Source organism: Scyliorhinus canicula, chromosome 4 (assembly GCF_902713615.1).
Source record: "Scyliorhinus canicula chromosome 4, sScyCan1.1, whole genome shotgun sequence".
NCBI lineage: Eukaryota > Metazoa > Chordata > Chondrichthyes > Carcharhiniformes > Scyliorhinidae > Scyliorhinus > Scyliorhinus canicula.
In genome coordinates this window covers 23,859,574-23,877,748 of record NC_052149.1, presented here as the reverse complement: position 1 = coordinate 23,877,748, position 18,175 = coordinate 23,859,574, and the positions used below count along the sequence as shown (strand labels likewise).

Here is an 18,175-nt window from a genome sequence, read left to right as displayed (position 1 = left end):
ATCTGGTACAACACCCAAACCTCCCCTCTGCACACATTCATAACCAAGCTGTTCATCAAGGGGATGGGCATGGCCAAGCTCAATCAGTGGCCCACCAGCTATTGGCGCTCCTCAGAAGCGCTGCCCCACTGCAGAGGAAACGGGATCAGCAGAACTCTAATTCTGGCCTCTTGTGCATCCCAAGTTTGATGGTCGTGACTTCAATTTCCCAGGACCCTGGCTCTGGAATACCCTCCTACTCCTCTCTGCCTCTCCGTCCCACTTTCCTCCTTCAAGACACTCCTTAAACCAAGAAAGATTTGGTCATCTGACCTAATATCTCCTTAAGTGGTTGGATGCCACAATTTGTTTTATAATACTCCTGTGAAGTGACTTAGGAAGTCTCGGTGCACTTAAGGTGCTACATAAATATAGGTTGCTGCTGTTACTTATTTCCTATGTTTGCGCAGGCAAACTTAATTCAACCCAGAGCCCATATGGTGAAATGTAATCAGACAGATTGGCTTACTTGCATGAGGAGTGGAGCAGTGGACTATTAAGACGAATACTCAAATTCAAGTATTTAATACAAACAACAACAACCTTTATTTGAATTTTAGGAATATCTGCCCTTTCATTTCTTTCTTTCTGGTGCTTCCAGCCATTCTGTAGGCGTGAACCAAGTTAAGGAACTTTACAGGGACATAACAAACAAAAATGTGAGTAGCAGTTAAAGAAAGCTACTTCTTGGTGGAGAAAACAGCAAATGTCTGTTATTGTGTATTGCCATGGAGAACAATGATATTTATGCATACGGGAAACTTGCATTAAATTATATTAAGCAATCAAAAACCTGTGGTTTTGTTTGTGATTTGGAAGTAACAGAAAAATCTATACGGTGAATAGTTACATGTGATTAAAATGATCACTATTAATGTTTTCTGCTAAATATTTAGATATCTCCACAACACTGAAATAAATGGAACTCCTGAATGAATAAAAAATAAATGTAGTTACAGTTGAACAGGCAGATATTATTTCGCCAGCTATCCTAAGAATTTTACTTTATTTGTGTCCAGCTTTCACTGTTACTGAGTCTGTCGAGGGTTTAATTGTACCGCATCTATTTGGATTAATTAATAATGACAGCCTTGCATATGATTTGCTATAATTTAAGAGGGATGGCATCATAATGAGCCATGGAAATGTAGGTCATCGATGAACAAAGCACCCTATTGCGATTTGACTTCATGCGATTGTTTCAAATGTTTCAATCCAACATCAGTGAAACGTGTACCTTCTTCAACTGGTGTTCACTTCAGCCAAACCAGTGGAGAAGGTGAATCAAGAGTAACTTGTTTTTCTCGCACATACTGCTTTGCTGCAGATGTTCCATTTTGAGCAGGGGATTAAAACAATCAGATTATCCATTTGAGCTGTGTAGTTTGGAGCAGCTCCTGGCGAGATGTGCGTCGTTAGGAACTTGCTTCGAAATGTATTCTCGTAAGAAGAGTGTTTTGCCCTTGGACATAGCTTTCAAATGTCGATTCTCAATCTGAGGTAAGCTGATGGCCACTTTCCTTTTCTCTGCATTCAACAAGTTGTTGAATTTGCATGGTTTACCTTCAACACAGGTTCTTATTAATCCGATGCAGGCCCATACTGCTTAGTATAGATTATAGCTCAAACCATGCTTAACAGCTATCGGAATGCAGGAATTGTGTAGATACGCATTTCAATAAAGTCCTTTGGTCTCTGGAATTGTACTGGGAGCGCACAGGATCCCTAGTTTTGTGGAAAAATGTAATGTGAAACGGTTTCACACTCTTGAAATGCTGAAAGTGTGATGGGGTAATGCTCCAGATTAAATCTACATATCTAAAGGTATTTCTCTAAATTATAAACTACGTGCAATGTATAAAAAACGATTTAAATCGCAGAATGTTAGCCGAGAAGTTTGATGGTGCAGAATTTGGGATGTTGTCCGGGCACAGTGAGTGATACAGGTACCTAATATGTAATATGCCTGACCACGACAAATTGGTCTGGCAGCCTTGGTCGGACAGCAATGGTAAACTGCAGACACCATTCGTGGATCCCAGAGGCAGCTCCACTGTGACAGGGGCAGCAAAATGGGTTGTTCAGATGTCAACCCAGCTTCTCATGGTAGAGAAGGAGATAAACGGTAGCTGACTGGTACCTGCAGCTTCAATGTGTCTCCAGAGAAGCATTTGCTCCTCCTGAGATAAATAAGAAGCTACTTTTTGGGTGGCAACTCCCAGCAGGCCCTTTAAGAACTATTGTTCTGGCTGCTGAGCACCTGCTGTGGTTATTCACAGTGCATTTGACATAGGGTCCAAAAACCTGCATTATATCCAACGCAGATGAAATTAGGCTGCCGAACATCAGATTCAGCTGTGTGCTCTGAACACCTGAGCAAGTCCTACAAATGGGGAATGCAACGCTGCCCATTTGGTGCCTATCAAATGGGCACCAGTTTCTCGGCCATTCTCACTTCATTTAGAGATGCCTCTGTACAATTCATACTGACATGTTCCATAGAAGGACGAGAATATTGCCTGTGATTTACTAAACATAAAAAGACCAAGTCATCATTGCGAGAAATAGCTGCAGTGAAGCTCTGAATACCCCAAATTGAGCTCCCAGTATGTACTCTGAATAATAATAATAATCTTTATTGTCACAAGTCGGCTTACATTAACACTGCAATGAAGTTACTGTGAAAAGCCCCTAGTCGCCACACTCTGGCGCCTGTTTGGGTACACGGGGGGAGAATTCAGAATGTCCAATTCACTTAGTAGCACATCTTTCAGGACTGGTGGGAGGAAACTGGAGCACCCGGAGGAAATCTACGCAGGCACGGGGAGAACATGCAGGTCTCCACACACGCTGGGAATCGAACCTGAAACCCTGCCATGTGAAGCAACAGTGCTAAGCACTGTGCTACCGTGCCGCCCAATGTGTTTGATAATTGAAGTATTAATTAATACATTGTGGGTCTCCGGCCAGATTTAGCTGGATACAGATATAAAAGAAAATGTATCTAAATAGTTGGTTGGCATTGTGTTAACTGAAGCACAGGTTGTGTTGCAGTAAAGCTACCTGGTCTGTTTCACCTCTTCACATATGTGTATCTTTTGGTTAATTTGTAAAGCAGCATTCAAAGAAATGAATATGTGAAATAGATTTGAAATTGTTAAATATTAATTGATTTTTAGCACTATGACCAGCCTGAGACTTTGGTCCAATTTGGAAGAAGGAGCTAATGTTTGCTGGTCCACATTTCTGGGCACGTCAGCAGAATAAAATCCTATTCTGTCATGAGAATTTATTTTAATTGGATTAAGTATTATCGTAGAGAAGCGACAAAATCCGAATGCAGCAGCATTATGAATATGATGGCCCCGCATGGATGAGCATGAAAATACATGTGTGCTGGATTTAGTAATAATCCTTCTCAATCATGAACCAGTTAATGAGATTTAGATTACAGTATGTAACTTATGGAAAAGAGTTCAATGTTCGATATTAGAAGCTGTTTCTGTGAACTTTATATTGCTGTTGGCATATGTGCAATGAACATTGTAAATGGTAATGCCATTATAAATGATCTTACACATAAATAATAAAACCTGTATCTTGTTAATAAAATGAACTTTAATTCATTTAATTAATATTGATATTTCACAACTAAATAGATGGTGTAATCTTCTGATAGGTTTTAGCTTAAAAACATTCCTCTTTTTTTAAATTAAAATAATTATTTGCTAAACTAAATTTCATTTTCCATAGATTACTTGAAGTAGAATTAATTAAATGTGTGGAACTAGTGTGCTGAAAACTAGAATTTTGATGTTAGCACTAACATTCTATTGCAATCCCTGACAATCAAATGTGTGTGAAAATGCTTACATTAAACTTTGGTTATTGATATGTAAATACTCGGTCACTGAAACAAGTCATGCTTGAATGCAGCAAGAGTTGGACAATATTCAAACTTGGACTTAGAAGTTGACAAGTAACATGCATGCCCCACAATTGTCAGACAATCACCAAGAGAGAGAATCTAACCATATCCCCTTGACCTTCAATGCCATTATCATCACTGAATCCACTCACTGTCAATATCATGGAGGTTTCGACTGGACCAGCCATTCAACTGTGGCAACAAGGCACAAGTCAGGATTGTGATGGAATATTTTCCACTTGGCGGGATCGGTGCAGCTCCATCAACATTCAGGAAGCTTGACACCATCCAGGACAAAGAAGCCCGCTGCTGGAGGAGGTGGTGGTAGCAGGGACGATAGTGACGTTTCAGTGGCATCTTGACAAATACATGAACAGAGGGATACAGACCCCGGAAGTGTAGAAGATTTTAGTTTCGACGGGCAGCATGGTCGGCGCAGGCTTGGAGGGCTGAAGAGGCCTGTTCCTGTGCTGTACTTTTCTTTGTTATTCTTTGGATTGACACCCCATCTACCACCTTTAGCATGCTCCCTCCATCAGTGGTGCACAGTAGTAGCAGTGTCTACTACCTGCAAGATGCACTTCAGCAACCCACTGAGGCTCCTGAAGCACCTTCCAAACATGCAACCTTTACGACCTAGAAAGCCAAGGGCAGAAGGTCTGTGGAAAGGCAAGTTCGCCTCCAGGTCAGACACCATCCTAACTTGAAAATAGGTTTCCATTCCTTCAATGTTACTGAGTCAAACTCCTGGAATTGTCTCTAACAGCACTGAAGGTGTACCTGCATCACAAGGGCTGCAGTGGTCCAATACAGCAGCTTACCACCACCTTCTCGAGGGCAGTGAGGGACGGGCAATAAATGCTGGTCTTGACAGAGACGCCCATATCCTGTAAACAAATTGAAAACAAGGAGGTGCGAGCTAATCATTAACAGTATCAACTATAATGAAGACCAAGAAAGAAAGTTGGGTAGTCAGAAGTTTAGCAGGTCCAGGATCGAGGGAACCAGAATTGGACTCGTGTATGAGCTGAGTTTGGAGGAATCATGAAGGGAGATGAGAGGGAAGCCAGACAGATTTGGAGAGAAAGGACAAGAGTTGAGCAACGGAGAGGAAAGGTATGGCTTTGTGAACAAAGGCAAAACAGAAAAGGAGCACAGGATGGGCTGTAACATGCATGTCCCACAGCTGCCAGATAATCACCAACAAGAGAGAATCTAACCATCTCCCCATGACCTTCAGCACCATTATCATCACTGAATCCACTCACCGTCAGCATCATTGAGGTTTGCTTTGACAGAAGCTTAACTGGACCAGCCATACAGAAACTGTGGCTACAAAAGCAGGTCAGAGACTTGGAATTCTGCAGCAAGTATCTCACCCCCTGACTCCCGAAAGCCCGTCCACCACGTAGAAAGCACAAGCCAGGATTGGGTTGGGGTATTTGCCACTTGCCAGGATGGGTGCAGCTCCATCAATGCTCAGCAAGCTTGACACTATCCAGGACAAAGCAGCCCACTTAATTGACACCCCATCCACTCATCCCACATGTTATTAGAGACAAAAGATGCAGCAGGAGCCAAATCACTGAGTGTCTTTGAGACAGAGATGGATAGGTTCTTGTTTAATAAGGGGTTATGGGGAGAAGACAGGAGAATGGGGTTGAGAAAAATATCAGCCATGATTGAATGGCGGAGCAGAACCCGATGGGCTGAGTGGCCTAACTCTGCTCCTACATCTTATGGTCTTATAGGTGACAGGGGCAAGGGCCCTAAGAAATTGGTAGTAATAGACAAAGATGGGTTATCTCCACCCTCCAAGATGATTCTAAGATACAGGCCAAGGCCTAGTAGAGTTGGATGTGGTCAATGCTGATGGATAGTCTGTGTGTTGTGATGAGGTATATTTAAAGTCTGTACCCTTTGGATCTGAGTTCGCAAAAATGGGGACAGTACCCAGAAAATAACTCAGATGAGGCACGGTGAAGATTTTCCTGGGGACAGCATCAAAGATGGAGTGATAGGGCAACTCAACAGTTGCTGAGATATTGTTGTCAGTTAAGGACCAAATGTCTCGGCAGCTGGTGTTCTGAAAGTTCAGTCGGACATGGCTTTCAAAGTTGTGGGACAGCACAAAGGAGTCTGGAGAATTCATGCTAACCATCAAATGGTAAACACAAGCCCAGAGGACAAAGCCTGCTTCATGAACCCTGCTTCAACACGTGGTAGTGCACACTATACTTGCATTTCTGTATTCTTAGAAAAACTACAACAAACCAAATTAAAGGATAGTTAGTATGTACGAAGAAAACAGTGCTGATCAAAACCAACAAGTTTATAAAAACACAGTGCGCACTTAGGAAACGTGTAAAAAAAAAAATGGAATGTAGCCTATTTGGATATGCAAAAAATCATTTGCGAAATGTCACACAAGAAATTTGTTCTAAAGATTGAGGGGCAAGGTACGAATGGTGAGGCGGCTCACACACTGTCGTTAACTGTGAATGAATGATTTTGGGAAATGAAGAGAATGTTGAGATGGATGTGTGGAGTGACCAGAAAGGACAACATCAGGATCCAGTATATCAGGGGGTCAGTGAAGATTGTGGAAGCATCGGCGAAAGTAGCAGGGAAGAGATTGGAATGGAACGGTCATCAGTTGGGGAGATACATAGGAAATGTTGTGAGGCGAGTGATGCAGTTGGGGTGGCCAGGAAAAAGGAGAAGAGAAAGGTATCAGACCAGGTGGAAAGGTGAGGCAATGAGAGAATTATATATACAGGGGGACCGGAAGAGGGATGGGCGACTGACAGGAAGAAATGGTGAATGGTGATTACTCAGCATTGTGGCAACCCCAAGTGTAATGGGAGAAGCCATAAGACGGAGAACGAGAAGAAAATGAAGAGCTAGCCATTATTGGGCAGCACGGTGGCACTGTGGTTAGCATTGTTGCCTCACAGCTCCAGGGTCCCAGGTTCAATTCCGGCCTCGGGTGACAGTCTGTGTGGAATTTGAAATGAAAAATGAAATGAAAATCGCATATTGTCACAAGTAGGCTTCAAATGAAGTTACTGTGAAAAGCCCCTAGTCACCACATTCCGGCACCTGTTCGGGGAGGCTGCTACAGGAATTGAACCGTGCTGCTGGCCTGCCCTGGTCTGCTTTCAAAGCCAGCGATTTAGCCCAGTGCTAAACCAGCCAGAATTTGCACTTTCTCCCTGTCTCTGTGTGGGTTTCCTCCGGGTGCTGCGGTTTCCTCCGACAGTCCAAAGATGTTGAGGTTTGGTGGATTGGCCATGATAAATTGCCCCTTAGTATGGAAAAAGGTCAGGTTGGGTTACGGGGATAGGGTGGAGGCATGGGATTAAGTAAGGTGCTCTTTTGTGACTCGATGGGCTAAATGGCCTCCTTCTGCATGGTAAATACTATGTGGAGTTATGATTTATAATCTATAATGGATTAAAGATGTAAAAGAGACACATAAAATTGTAAGTATTATAGACGTAGACAGTAATCTAAAACCAAGAGTGTAATGACGAATCTCTACAAGACATTGCAGCAATGTGGAACAATTCACATTTACAAGGATGAGAAAGAATAGGACCAGAAGATGAAGGAGCAGAATTGGCCCATTTGACCCATCGAGTCTGCTTCGTCATTCAATTATCGCTGATGTGTTTCTCATCCCCATTCTCGTGCCTTCTCCCCATAACCCCTGATCTCCTTATTAATCAAGAACCTATCTATCTCTGTCTTAAAGACACTCAGTGATTTGGCCTCCACAGCCTTCTGCGGCAAAGAGTTCCACAGATTCACCACCCTCTGGCTGAAGAAATTCCTCCTCATCTCTGTTTGAAAGGACCGTCCCTTTAGTCTGAGATTGTGTCCTCTGCTTCTAGTTTATCCTACAAGTGGAAACATATTCTCTACGTTCACTCTATCCAGGCCTCTCAGTGTTTTGTAAGTTTCAATAAGATCCCCCCTCATCCTTCTAAACTTCAACGAGTACAGATCCAGTGTCCTCAACCACTCCTCATATAACAAGCCCTAAATTCCGGGAATCATTTTTGTGAACCACCTCAAGAACTCCTCCAAGGCCACCACATAATTCCTTAGATACAGGGCCTAAAGCTGCTCGCAATACTCCAAATGGGGTCTGACCAGAGCCTTATACAGCCTCAGAAGAACATCTCTGCTCTTGTATTCTAGCCCTCTTGAAGTGATTGCTAACATTGCATTTGCCTTTCTGACTGCCAACTGAACCTGCACGTTAACCTTAAGGGAATCCTGAACTAGGACTTCTAAGTCTCTTTGTGCTACAGATTTCTGAAGCCTTTCCTCATTTAGAAAATAGCTTATGCCTCTATTCTTCCCACCAAAGTGCATAACCTCACACTTTTCCACATTGTATTCCATCTGCCACTTCTTTGCCCACTCTCCTTTCCTGTTCAGGTCCTTCTGAAGCCTCCCTGCTTCGGCAACATAACCTGTCCCACTACATAGCTTTGTATCATCTGCAAATTTAGCAACAGTGCCCTCAGTTCCTTCTTTGAGATCGTTAATGTATATCGTGAACAGTTGTGGTTCCAACACTGCCCCCTGTGGAATACGACTAGTCACCGGCTGCCATCCTGAAAAAGACGCCTTTATCTCCACTCCCGGCTTTCTGCTGACCATCTATCCATACCAGTACCTGGCCCTAACATCATGGGTTCTTATCTTATTCAGCTGCCGCCTATAGGGCACCTTGTCACATCCACTTTGACAAAGGGTCATCTAGACTCGAAACGTTAGCTCTTTTCCCTCCCTACAGAAGCTGCCAGACCTGCTGAGATTTTCCAGCAGTTTCTCTTTGGTTTCAGATCACATCCGCTGGTGCTCCTTTGTCTAATTTCCTCATTACCTCCTCAAAGAATTCGAACGGATTTGTCAGGCATGACTTCCCCTTGATGAAGCCGTGCTGACTCAGTCCTATTTTACCATGAACTTCCAAGTACTCCACAATCTCATCCTTAATAATATCCAGTCTACAATTTCCCATCTTCTGCCTCCCTCCCTTCTTAAACAGCAGTGTTACATTAGCCATTTTCGTCGTCTGGGACATGTCCCTGACTCCAGTGACTCCTGAAGGATCACCACCAATACCTCGGCAATCTCCTCAGCTATCTCCTTTAGGACCCTGGGGTGTTGTCCATCTGGTCCAGGTGATTTATGCACCATCAGATCTTTCGGCTTCCCCAACACCTTCTCCTTAGTGATGGCCACTACACTCAACTCTGACCTCCGACTCTCTTGAAGTTCTGGTGTGCTACTGGTGTCTTCCACCATGAAGATTGAGGCAATGTACCTATTCAGTTACTTTGCCATTTCTTTGTTTCCTATTACTACTTTTCTAGCCTCATTTGCCAGTGGTCAAATGTCCATTCTCGCCACTCTCTTATCATACGTTTTATACATCAAAAAACTCTTGCAACCTATTTTATATTACTAGCTAGCTTACACTCTTATTTCATCTACTCTCCCCCTTACTGTTTTTTGTTGTTTTCCAATCCTCTGGCTTCCCACTAATCCTTGCCACTTTGTATTCTTTTTCTTTTGTTTTTATGCTATCCCCGACTTCCCTTGTCAGCCATAGTTGCTTCATCCTAGCATGTTTCCTTTTCCTTGGGATGAATTTCTGTTGTGTCTCCCGAATAACCCCATAAAACTCCTGCCATTGCTGTTCCACTGTCTTCTCTGCTAGGCTCCTTTTTCAATCAACTCTGACCAGCTCCTCCCTCATGTCTTTGTAGTTACATTTACTCAATCGTAATACCATTACATCTGATTCCAGCTTCTCCCTCTCAAACTGCAGGGTAAATTATATCATATTGTGGATACTGCCCCCTAAGGGTTCCTTCACCTTAAGTTCCCCAATCAAGTCTTACTAACAAGGCAACCCTCTGTCCATCTGCATGACCTTTCAATGGACACGTATCAGTGGATATTTAGATCCCAGTACTGATCCCCTTGCAGCCACGTCTCTGTGATGCCCACAACATCATACCCGCCAATTTCAATGTGCGCACAAGCTCATTTACCTTGTTTTGTATACTGTGCACATTTAGGTACAACACCCTCAGTCCTGCATTGACCACCACTCCTTCTCATAGTTGTCCCCTTATCTGCTGTGTCTGAAGTTAGATTCCTGCCACTTTCCCTACTCTTTGTTCTATTACTTGTTCGAGAAACTTTACTAACCTGTTTTAACTAGTTTAAAGTCCTCATCATTAACCTGCACATCTACCTTCTCCTTTAACTCTGATTTTCTAATTTTCCATGCAATTGAACCCTCTCCCCTACTATTTCGTTTAAAACCCTCTCTACAGCCGTAGTTATGTGATTGACCAGGACTCTGGTCCCAGCATGATTCAGATGAAGACTGTCCCATCGGAACAGCTCCCTCCTTCCCCAGTACTGGTGACAATATCCCATGAATTCGAGCCATTTCTCCCACACCAACCTTTGAGCCACGCATTTACCTCTTTAATCTTATTGATCCTGTGCCAATTAGCTCGTGGCTCAGGTAGTGATCCAGAGATTATTGCCATTTTGGTTCTGCTTTTTAATTTTGCTCCTAGCTGCTCATATTCCTTCAGCAGATCCTCTACCCTTGTTTACCTACGTCATTGGTACCTACGTGGACCACGGCAACTGGATCTTTACCCTCCCACTCCATGTTCCTCTGCAGCCCAGATAAGCTATCCCAAACACATGCAACAAGTAGTCAACACAGGACTCTCGATCCTGGTCACAGAGTACAATCATAGAATTTACAGTGCAGAAGGAGGCCATTCGGCCCATCAAGTCTGCACTGGCTCTTGGAAAGAGCACCCTACCCAAGCCCATACCTCCATCCTGTCCCCGTAACTCAGCAACCCCATCTAACCTAAGGGCAATTTAGCATGGCCAATCCACCTGACCTGCACATCTTTGGACTGTGGGAGGAAACCGGAGCACCCGGAGGAAACCCATGCAGACACGGGGAGAATGTGCAGACTCCGTATAGACAGTGACCCAAGTCAGAATCTAACCTGGGACCCTGGCACTGTGAAGCCATAGTGCTAACCACTATGCTACCGTGCTGCCCTCTGTCTATGTTCTGCCCTACGTGCTGCTCTATGTCTCTGTTCCTAACTATATTATCCCCAATTACAACTACGTTTCTTTTCTATTCCCCCATTTGAATAGCTTCTTCTACCATGGCGCTGTGGTTAGTTTGTTCATGCTCCCCACAGTCCCCGCTCTCATCCACACAGGGAGCAGAATCTCAAACCTGTTGGACAAGAACAAGGGCTGAAGCTCCTGTAACTCAACGCCTGGATCCCTCTACCTACCTCACTCATAGTCGACACCCTCCTGTCCCTGATCACTGGCCAAATTCAAGGTAGTTAATCTATGGGGTGTGATTGCCTCTTTTAACATAGCGTCCAGGTAGCTCTCCCCCTCTCTGATGTGTCCCAGGATCCAAAGCTCAGACCTCAGCTCATCAGCTCTGAACGAAGTTCCTCAAGCAACCGAAACTTGCCACATGTGTTCACTGGGTCCCACAATGGGATTCTGTGAACCTACCTCCATCACACTCTCAGGCAGTGCCCGCCACGCCTTAGCCACACAATGCACATAAAGGCTTTTTCTCTTCTCACTATTGCTTCTTCTGCCGATTATTTTCAATCTGAGAATTTTGGTTCTCGCTCCGCCTCCCAATGGGAACAGTTTCTTCCTCACTACTCTGTCCACATCCCTCCCTCTTGATTTTGAACCTCGATTGAAATCCTCTCAACCTTCTCTTCTCCAAGGAAAACAGCCCCAGCTTTTCCGATCTATCTTTGTAACTGAAGTTCCAAGTTCCTGGAACCATTGATTGTGAATGTTTTCTGCCCCCTCTCTGATACCTTCACCTCCTTTCTGAAGTATTGGGTACAGTTTTCCAGTTGAGAACAAACCAATGTTTTATCCAGGTTTATCATAACTTCCTTACGTTTCTACTCTGTACTCTATTCGTAAAGCCCAGGATACTGTTTACTTTATTAATTGGCACTCTCAACCTGTCCGGCCTTTTGAGTTGAAGATCTAAAGAAAGAGAATGAGAGGGACAACTGGAATACATTAATGGTTATCGGAAAAGGGAACTCAAAGGCCTTTTATAAAAACATAAGTACCTGAACTGTAGTCAGTTAGGGGTCAATTAGGGACAAACAAAAAATGTTCTTCTGGAGATGGAGTACAAATGGCCACTTTACATCGGCCTTCATTAGCTCAGTTGGCTGGAGGGCTGGTTCATGATTCAGAGTGAGGCCAACATTGTGGGTTCAATTCCCATATTGGCTGAGGTTATTCAGGAAGGTTCCGCCTTCTCAACCTTGCCCCTCACCTGAGGTGTGGTGATCCTCGGGTTAAATCGCCACCAGTCAGCAGCCTTTTGGTCACCTGGGACGATGGCAACTTTACTGCCAATGGAGCAGTACAGGAGGTGGTGGTGGCGATATTGGATCGGATAAAAATAGATATAAAGGATGTGTGTAAAAGCTGGGAAGCCCTCAATGTAGAAAGGTCACTCGGTTCATATGGGCTTCCTCGTAGGTTATGGATGGATGCAAGTGTGAAAACTGCGGAGGGTCCTGACCACAATCTTCCAATCCTCCTCAGGTTACAGGGGGAGTGCTAGACAACTGGAGGGTTGAAAATGTTACACCTCTGTTGAAAAAGAGCAGCAAATACAGTAATTACAGAGCAGACAGCCTCCTTTTAGAGGTCTTCAAAACTAGGGCAAAATTAACTGTTAGTTGGCAAAATATGGGCTGGGAAATGAAAGTGATTAGCATGTCATAACATTCAAGGCTATGGGCCAAGTTAGCAAATGGGTTTAGCTTGGCAGGGCAGGTGTTTTTCATGCGTCGGTGCAAACTCGATGGGCCGAAGGGCCTCTTCTGCACTGTACTATTCTGTAAGGCAAATCACGTTTGGCTTATTTGATCAAAGATTTGAAATAAGAGAATGGTTGATGTTGTGTGTGTGGATTTCCAAAAGGTATTGACAAAGTACCACAGAATAGACTCGTTAGCAAAATTAAAGAATGGGATTAAAGATACACTGGCAGCATAGATATAAATTTAACTGAGGGACAGAAAGCAAAGAGTGGTTTTGCAGACTTGAAGGAAATCTGCAGTGGCATTTCCTAAAGTCAGTGTTTGGATAACTGCTCTTTTTATTTATATTCATGACCTGAGTTTGGGTACACAGAGCAAAATGTCAAAGTTTGCAGATGCCACGAGATTCAGAAATATGGTAAACAAAGCCGGGTGGTACGTAAACTCGGGAGAACATAGGCAGGCTGGTGAAATGGGCAGACAGGTGGCAGGCAAAATTTTTTTAAAAAGAGAGTTGAGGGTGGCACGGTGTGCCCAGTGGTTAGCACCGCTGCCTCACGGCGCCGAAGACCCGGGTTTGATCCCGGCCCCGTGTCACTGTCCATGTGGAGTTTGCAAAGTCTTCCCGTGTCTGCGTGGGTCTCACCCCCAACAACCAAAAAAGATGTGCAGGCAAGGTGGATTAGCCACGCTAAATTGTCCCTTAATTGGAAAAAAAATAATTGGGTACTCTAAATTTATTTTTTTTAAAAGACAGCTGTGAGGTGATCTATTTTGGTAGGAAAGATGAGGAAAGGCAATATTAACTAAATTTTAAAGAGGACACAGGAACAGAGACCAAGGGTGCACGTAGACATGTCTTTGAAGAGAACAGGAATACGTTGAGGTGGCTGCTAAAATGACATATGAAAATGAAAATTAAAATCGCTTATTGTCACAAGTAGGCTTCAATGAAGTTACTGTGAAAAGACCCTGGTCGCCACATTCCAGCGCCTGTCCGAGAAGGCTGGTACGGGAATCGAATTGTGCTGCTGGCCTGCTTTCAGGGCCAGCGATTTAGCCCAGTGAGCTAAACCAGCCCCTGAGTTTGGGACCTTTGACTTAATAAATAGGGGTTTAGAGAACAGGAAGTTACACTAACCCTCTATAAAACACTGTTTAGTTCTCTGCTGCAGCATCTTGTCCAATCCTCAGCTGCAGGGAACTCTGGGAACGATGGCAGGGCCGCAGAGAGGATTTACCAAAACCGTATCAGGGATGAGAACCTTCAGTTATGTGGAGAGACTGGAGAAGTTGGCATCGTTCGCCTCAGAACGGGGAAAGTTGAGAGGACGTTGGATGGAAATGTTCGGAATTATTGAAGGTATAGATTAAGTAAATAAGGAGAGACTAGTTGCAGCACAGAAGGGCCCGAATGGCAATGGATCTCGAATTAAGGTGACTGATAAAATAAAAAGCAGAGGAAACGTGAGAAAACTGTTTTTTACGCTGCTTGTTGCTGCGGCCTGGAATGTCCTGCCTGAGAGGAAAAAGATTCAACCGTGACTTTCAAAAGAGAAGTAGATAAATGCTTGGAGGGAAAAGAAGTTATGACATGCTAATCACTTTCATTTCTCAGCCCCGATGAAAGAGCGGCGTGACGGGAAAAGTGGTGGGGGTAGATGTGGGACCAATTCGATAGCTATACCAAACAGCTGGCACATGCAGAATGGGCTAAATGGCCTCCTGGGCTATATTATTATGTGAACCCAAGAAAAAGGCTAAAGGAAGGTAAACCAGGCAGCTCCAAAATAATCTTGCATCAACTCCGTTTCATTAACTTCCTTCTATCCTGGAATTTTAATGGACTCTTTTTCTGTACAGGAAACTCTAAGGACTGTGCTCGCCAGTGGAGAGCATTATCACTAGTGCTTCAGGTAGAAGTTCTGGTTTAATATGGAATGTTAAGGTGAAGCTTTTGATCCTTCTGCCCTGACATGAAACTGGGGGTCTGGTATTTTCTTATTTATTTATTTCAGGTCTGTTTTGTCCCTTCTTCTCTCTGAAGGTTGCTAGGCCCACACTGTGCTATGGCTCTACAGACAATCTTTAGTGCCTTATCCAAGTGGCTATTTGTCTTCAATGGAAAGTGAGTGTCAGAACTGTTCCACCATAGGAGCACATCACAGCCAATCCTGATCCCAACCTGACTGACATCCATATATGTGTATTGGTCACAAGATAGTGCTAGATTTTCACCATTCCCAGCCGCAAAACCTTGGAAATAAACAACAGGTCAATCAGCACCTATGGAGGACATTTTAAATACGTACCCTTCCTTCAGACTGAAGACTGAGAAGCAATTCTGATGAAGGGTACCCATTTGAAATATTAACTTGACTGACCTGCTGTCTATTTCCCAAACTAAAAGACATATTCATATAAAACCACCAGGCATATCAAAAAGCTTTACAATGAAGTAATTTTGAAATGCAGTTACTGTCGCTGGTTCAAGTCCTGGAACTCCCTCCCTAACAGCACTGTGGGTGTACCTACACCACACGGACTGCAGCGGTTCAAGAAGGAAGCTCACCACCACCTTCTCAAGGACAATTGTGCATGGGCAATAAATTCGGCCCTAGCCAGCAACGCCCACATCCCATAAACAAATGAAAACATAAAGCAGACCCCCCACAAGCCACCTTCTCCTTCAGCAGACCCTCGGGATGGAGGGTGATTTGCATCCATCCCGGTTCGATGAGTTCTGAAATGGCTGTTACGTCCAAAGTACAGTCTGCACACTGTCACATGCAGGCAGGTGGATCAGGTAGCTGGGTCTTATGGAGGTTTGGGCGCTCACTCCCACACCCCAACACTGCCACTGTGTGTTACTGATTAATTCTCTCAATGTGTTTGGTCCCTTCCTAAACGAACCGTCTCCATCTTGGTCGGTCGCAGGCCAAAGTCTCCTATGAGCCACCAGGGATGTTTGACCTTTTCAGGGAAGGTGCATCACCAAGACATTTCTGGTGCCCCCCTGAAATCTCTTGTCACAATGTGGTGAATGAGATTCACACGGTATTATAAGTTACCAATGTCACTCTGTTCCCATTGTATATATGTACCGTAAGAAGTCTTACAACACCAGGTTAAAGTCCAACAGGTTTGTTTCAAACACGAGCTTTCGGAGCACGGCTCCTTCATCAGGTGAAGGAGCCGTGCTCCGAAAGCTCGTGTTTGAAACAAACCTGTTGGACTTTAACCTGGTGTTGTAAGACTTCTTACTGTGCTCACCCCAGTCCAACGCCGGCATCTCCACATCATATATATGTACCGATATTGTAAGTGCAGTTGCACTACCTGACCACCAGGGGGAGTAGCTCTGGGAGTACTCGAGAGTTTGTACTGGGCCCCCCCCTTGGCTCCCCCCAGAACTCCTCCCCCTGGAGCTGCTGTATAAAGATCCGTGCCACAGAGCCAGCCGGCCAGTTCATCGAAAGTTCAACGGCGAACAGGCTGGCTCTGTTGTAAGTATATTAAAACCGCTATTCTAATCCTACAAGCACGTGTCCGTAGAATTGATGGTTCCATCACACAATCGAGTTCCGAGCGGAGCAGTTGCTTATCAGGAGTCTTGTGGCAGGGTTGTAAATGACATGAGCCGCCCAGTGGAGCCGGTTTTGAGTGATTAGCGCCTCGATGGTGGGTGTGTTGGCTTGGGAGCGGACGCTGCTGGTCCTTTCTTGACACTGAATTTGGAGGCTCTTGCGAAGGAACCAGTGGTGGTACATTTCCAATGCTTCGAAATATTGCCATGGGATCATTTACATTCACCCAAGCAGGCAGCTGAAGCTTCAGCTCAATATCTCATCCAAAAGATTGACATTTGATCCATGGAATCTCTGATGTACCGTCAATTACCACAAGACGAGAATGGTGGAACAATCGAGGTTTTATTGAACAAGATGTTGTGCCTCCTGTAGCTGGAACCAGAATGGCTGCAGCATCGGAGAGCACACACATTTATACACCGCCTGCTGGGTGGAGCCAGCAGGCAGGGATTTACCGTCGTACCAGTAATATACGGACAGTGCCGTAATACACACAATACACCACTAGTGGTGACTACCACAATCCCTGCAGTGCAGAAGGGGACCATTCGGCCCATCGTGTCTGCACTGACTCTCCGAAAGAGCACTCTACCAAGGGCAACTCCCCCACCCTATTCCCGTGACCCCGTGCATTGATCATGGCCAATCCACCTAACCTGCGCATCTTTGGACTGTGGGAGGAAACCGGAGCACCCGGAGGAAACCCACGCAGACACGGGGAGAATGTGCAGACTCCGCACAGACAGTGATCCAAGGCTTGAGCTCCAGCTGCTTTCATGTGTTCTTATTTCAGTTTCCCAGCTTTCTTTTGTTTCAGCTTTCAGCGGCACGACTGCTACCCTGACTAAAATCAGCCAACATAACAAACATTCTCGGGCTTTCCTGCTCTGCATCATCGCTGGTCTAACCCGCCGAGCTATTTGAGGAAGCTAAGGAACTCTGAGCTCAAGCACTTGCATCTCCTGAATTGTCGCTCCTTCCTGTTTTTGAAAATAATTCAATTGTCCAAGTCAATTGTAAACTAATATCTTAAGACACTGCTGTTTCTTTTTTTAGAATTGCACATCCTAAATTACTGTAGCGGGAGAGAGGTGGGACAATGAGCTCCTCCAATCAGATTTCTCTGCTGCTGTGGAAGAACTGGACTCTCAGGAAGAGACAGAAGGTCAGTGCACGAACAAAGGCTTTGCATTCATTCCCACATCACTTAACAGTGGAAAGGAAGTGAAATGAGGAGGCCATTAAGGTGGGACCAAATGTTGTGTCAACAAGTTCAGAAATTGGGTTAGCCAATGAGTTCAGTCACCTATTTTCACTTTACAACAACTTGGGTCGACATAGCATCTTTAATGTACACCCCAAAGCATTTCACAGGACAATAATCAAACAAAATTTGATGCCAGGCCACGGAAGCAGATGTGGTCAAGCTTGGTCAAGGAAGTAGGTTTAAGGGTGGTCTAGAAGAGGGAAAGAGAGGTGGACAGGGAGTTGCAGAGTTTGGGGCCCAGGTTCATAAAATTTACCATGATGTGGAGATGCCAGCGTTGGACTGGGGTGAGCACAGTAAGAAGTCTTACAACACCAGGTTAAAGTCCAACATGTTTGTTTCAAACACTAGCTTTCGGAGCACTGCTCCTTCCTCAGGTGAATGAAGAGGTTAGAATTTACAGTCCAGAAGGAGGCCATTCGGCCCATCGAGTCTGCACCAGCCC

At 44.5% G+C, this 18,175-nt stretch overlaps 1 protein-coding gene across 3 annotated transcripts in view; it reads left to right on the top strand.

The window, feature by feature from the left end:
* The first annotated feature begins 1,229 nt into the window (after positions 1-1,229).
* The window catches only part of abca4b (ATP-binding cassette, sub-family A (ABC1), member 4b), a 152,589-nt gene continuing 135,643 nt past the window's right edge, over positions 1,230-18,175 (top strand). The window contains exons 1-2 of one of the 3 annotated variants that reach the window (XM_038793873.1): positions 1,230-1,539; positions 17,520-17,628. In XM_038793873.1, the coding sequence (XP_038649801.1) occupies positions 17,563-17,628 (66 nt within the window). In that variant the 5' untranslated portion in view covers positions 1,230-1,539; positions 17,520-17,562. Of the gene's footprint in view, positions 1,540-1,722; positions 1,864-17,519; positions 17,629-18,175 lie in introns of those variants that run through there. The other 2 variants (XM_038793871.1, XM_038793872.1) reach the window with 2 other exon arrangements.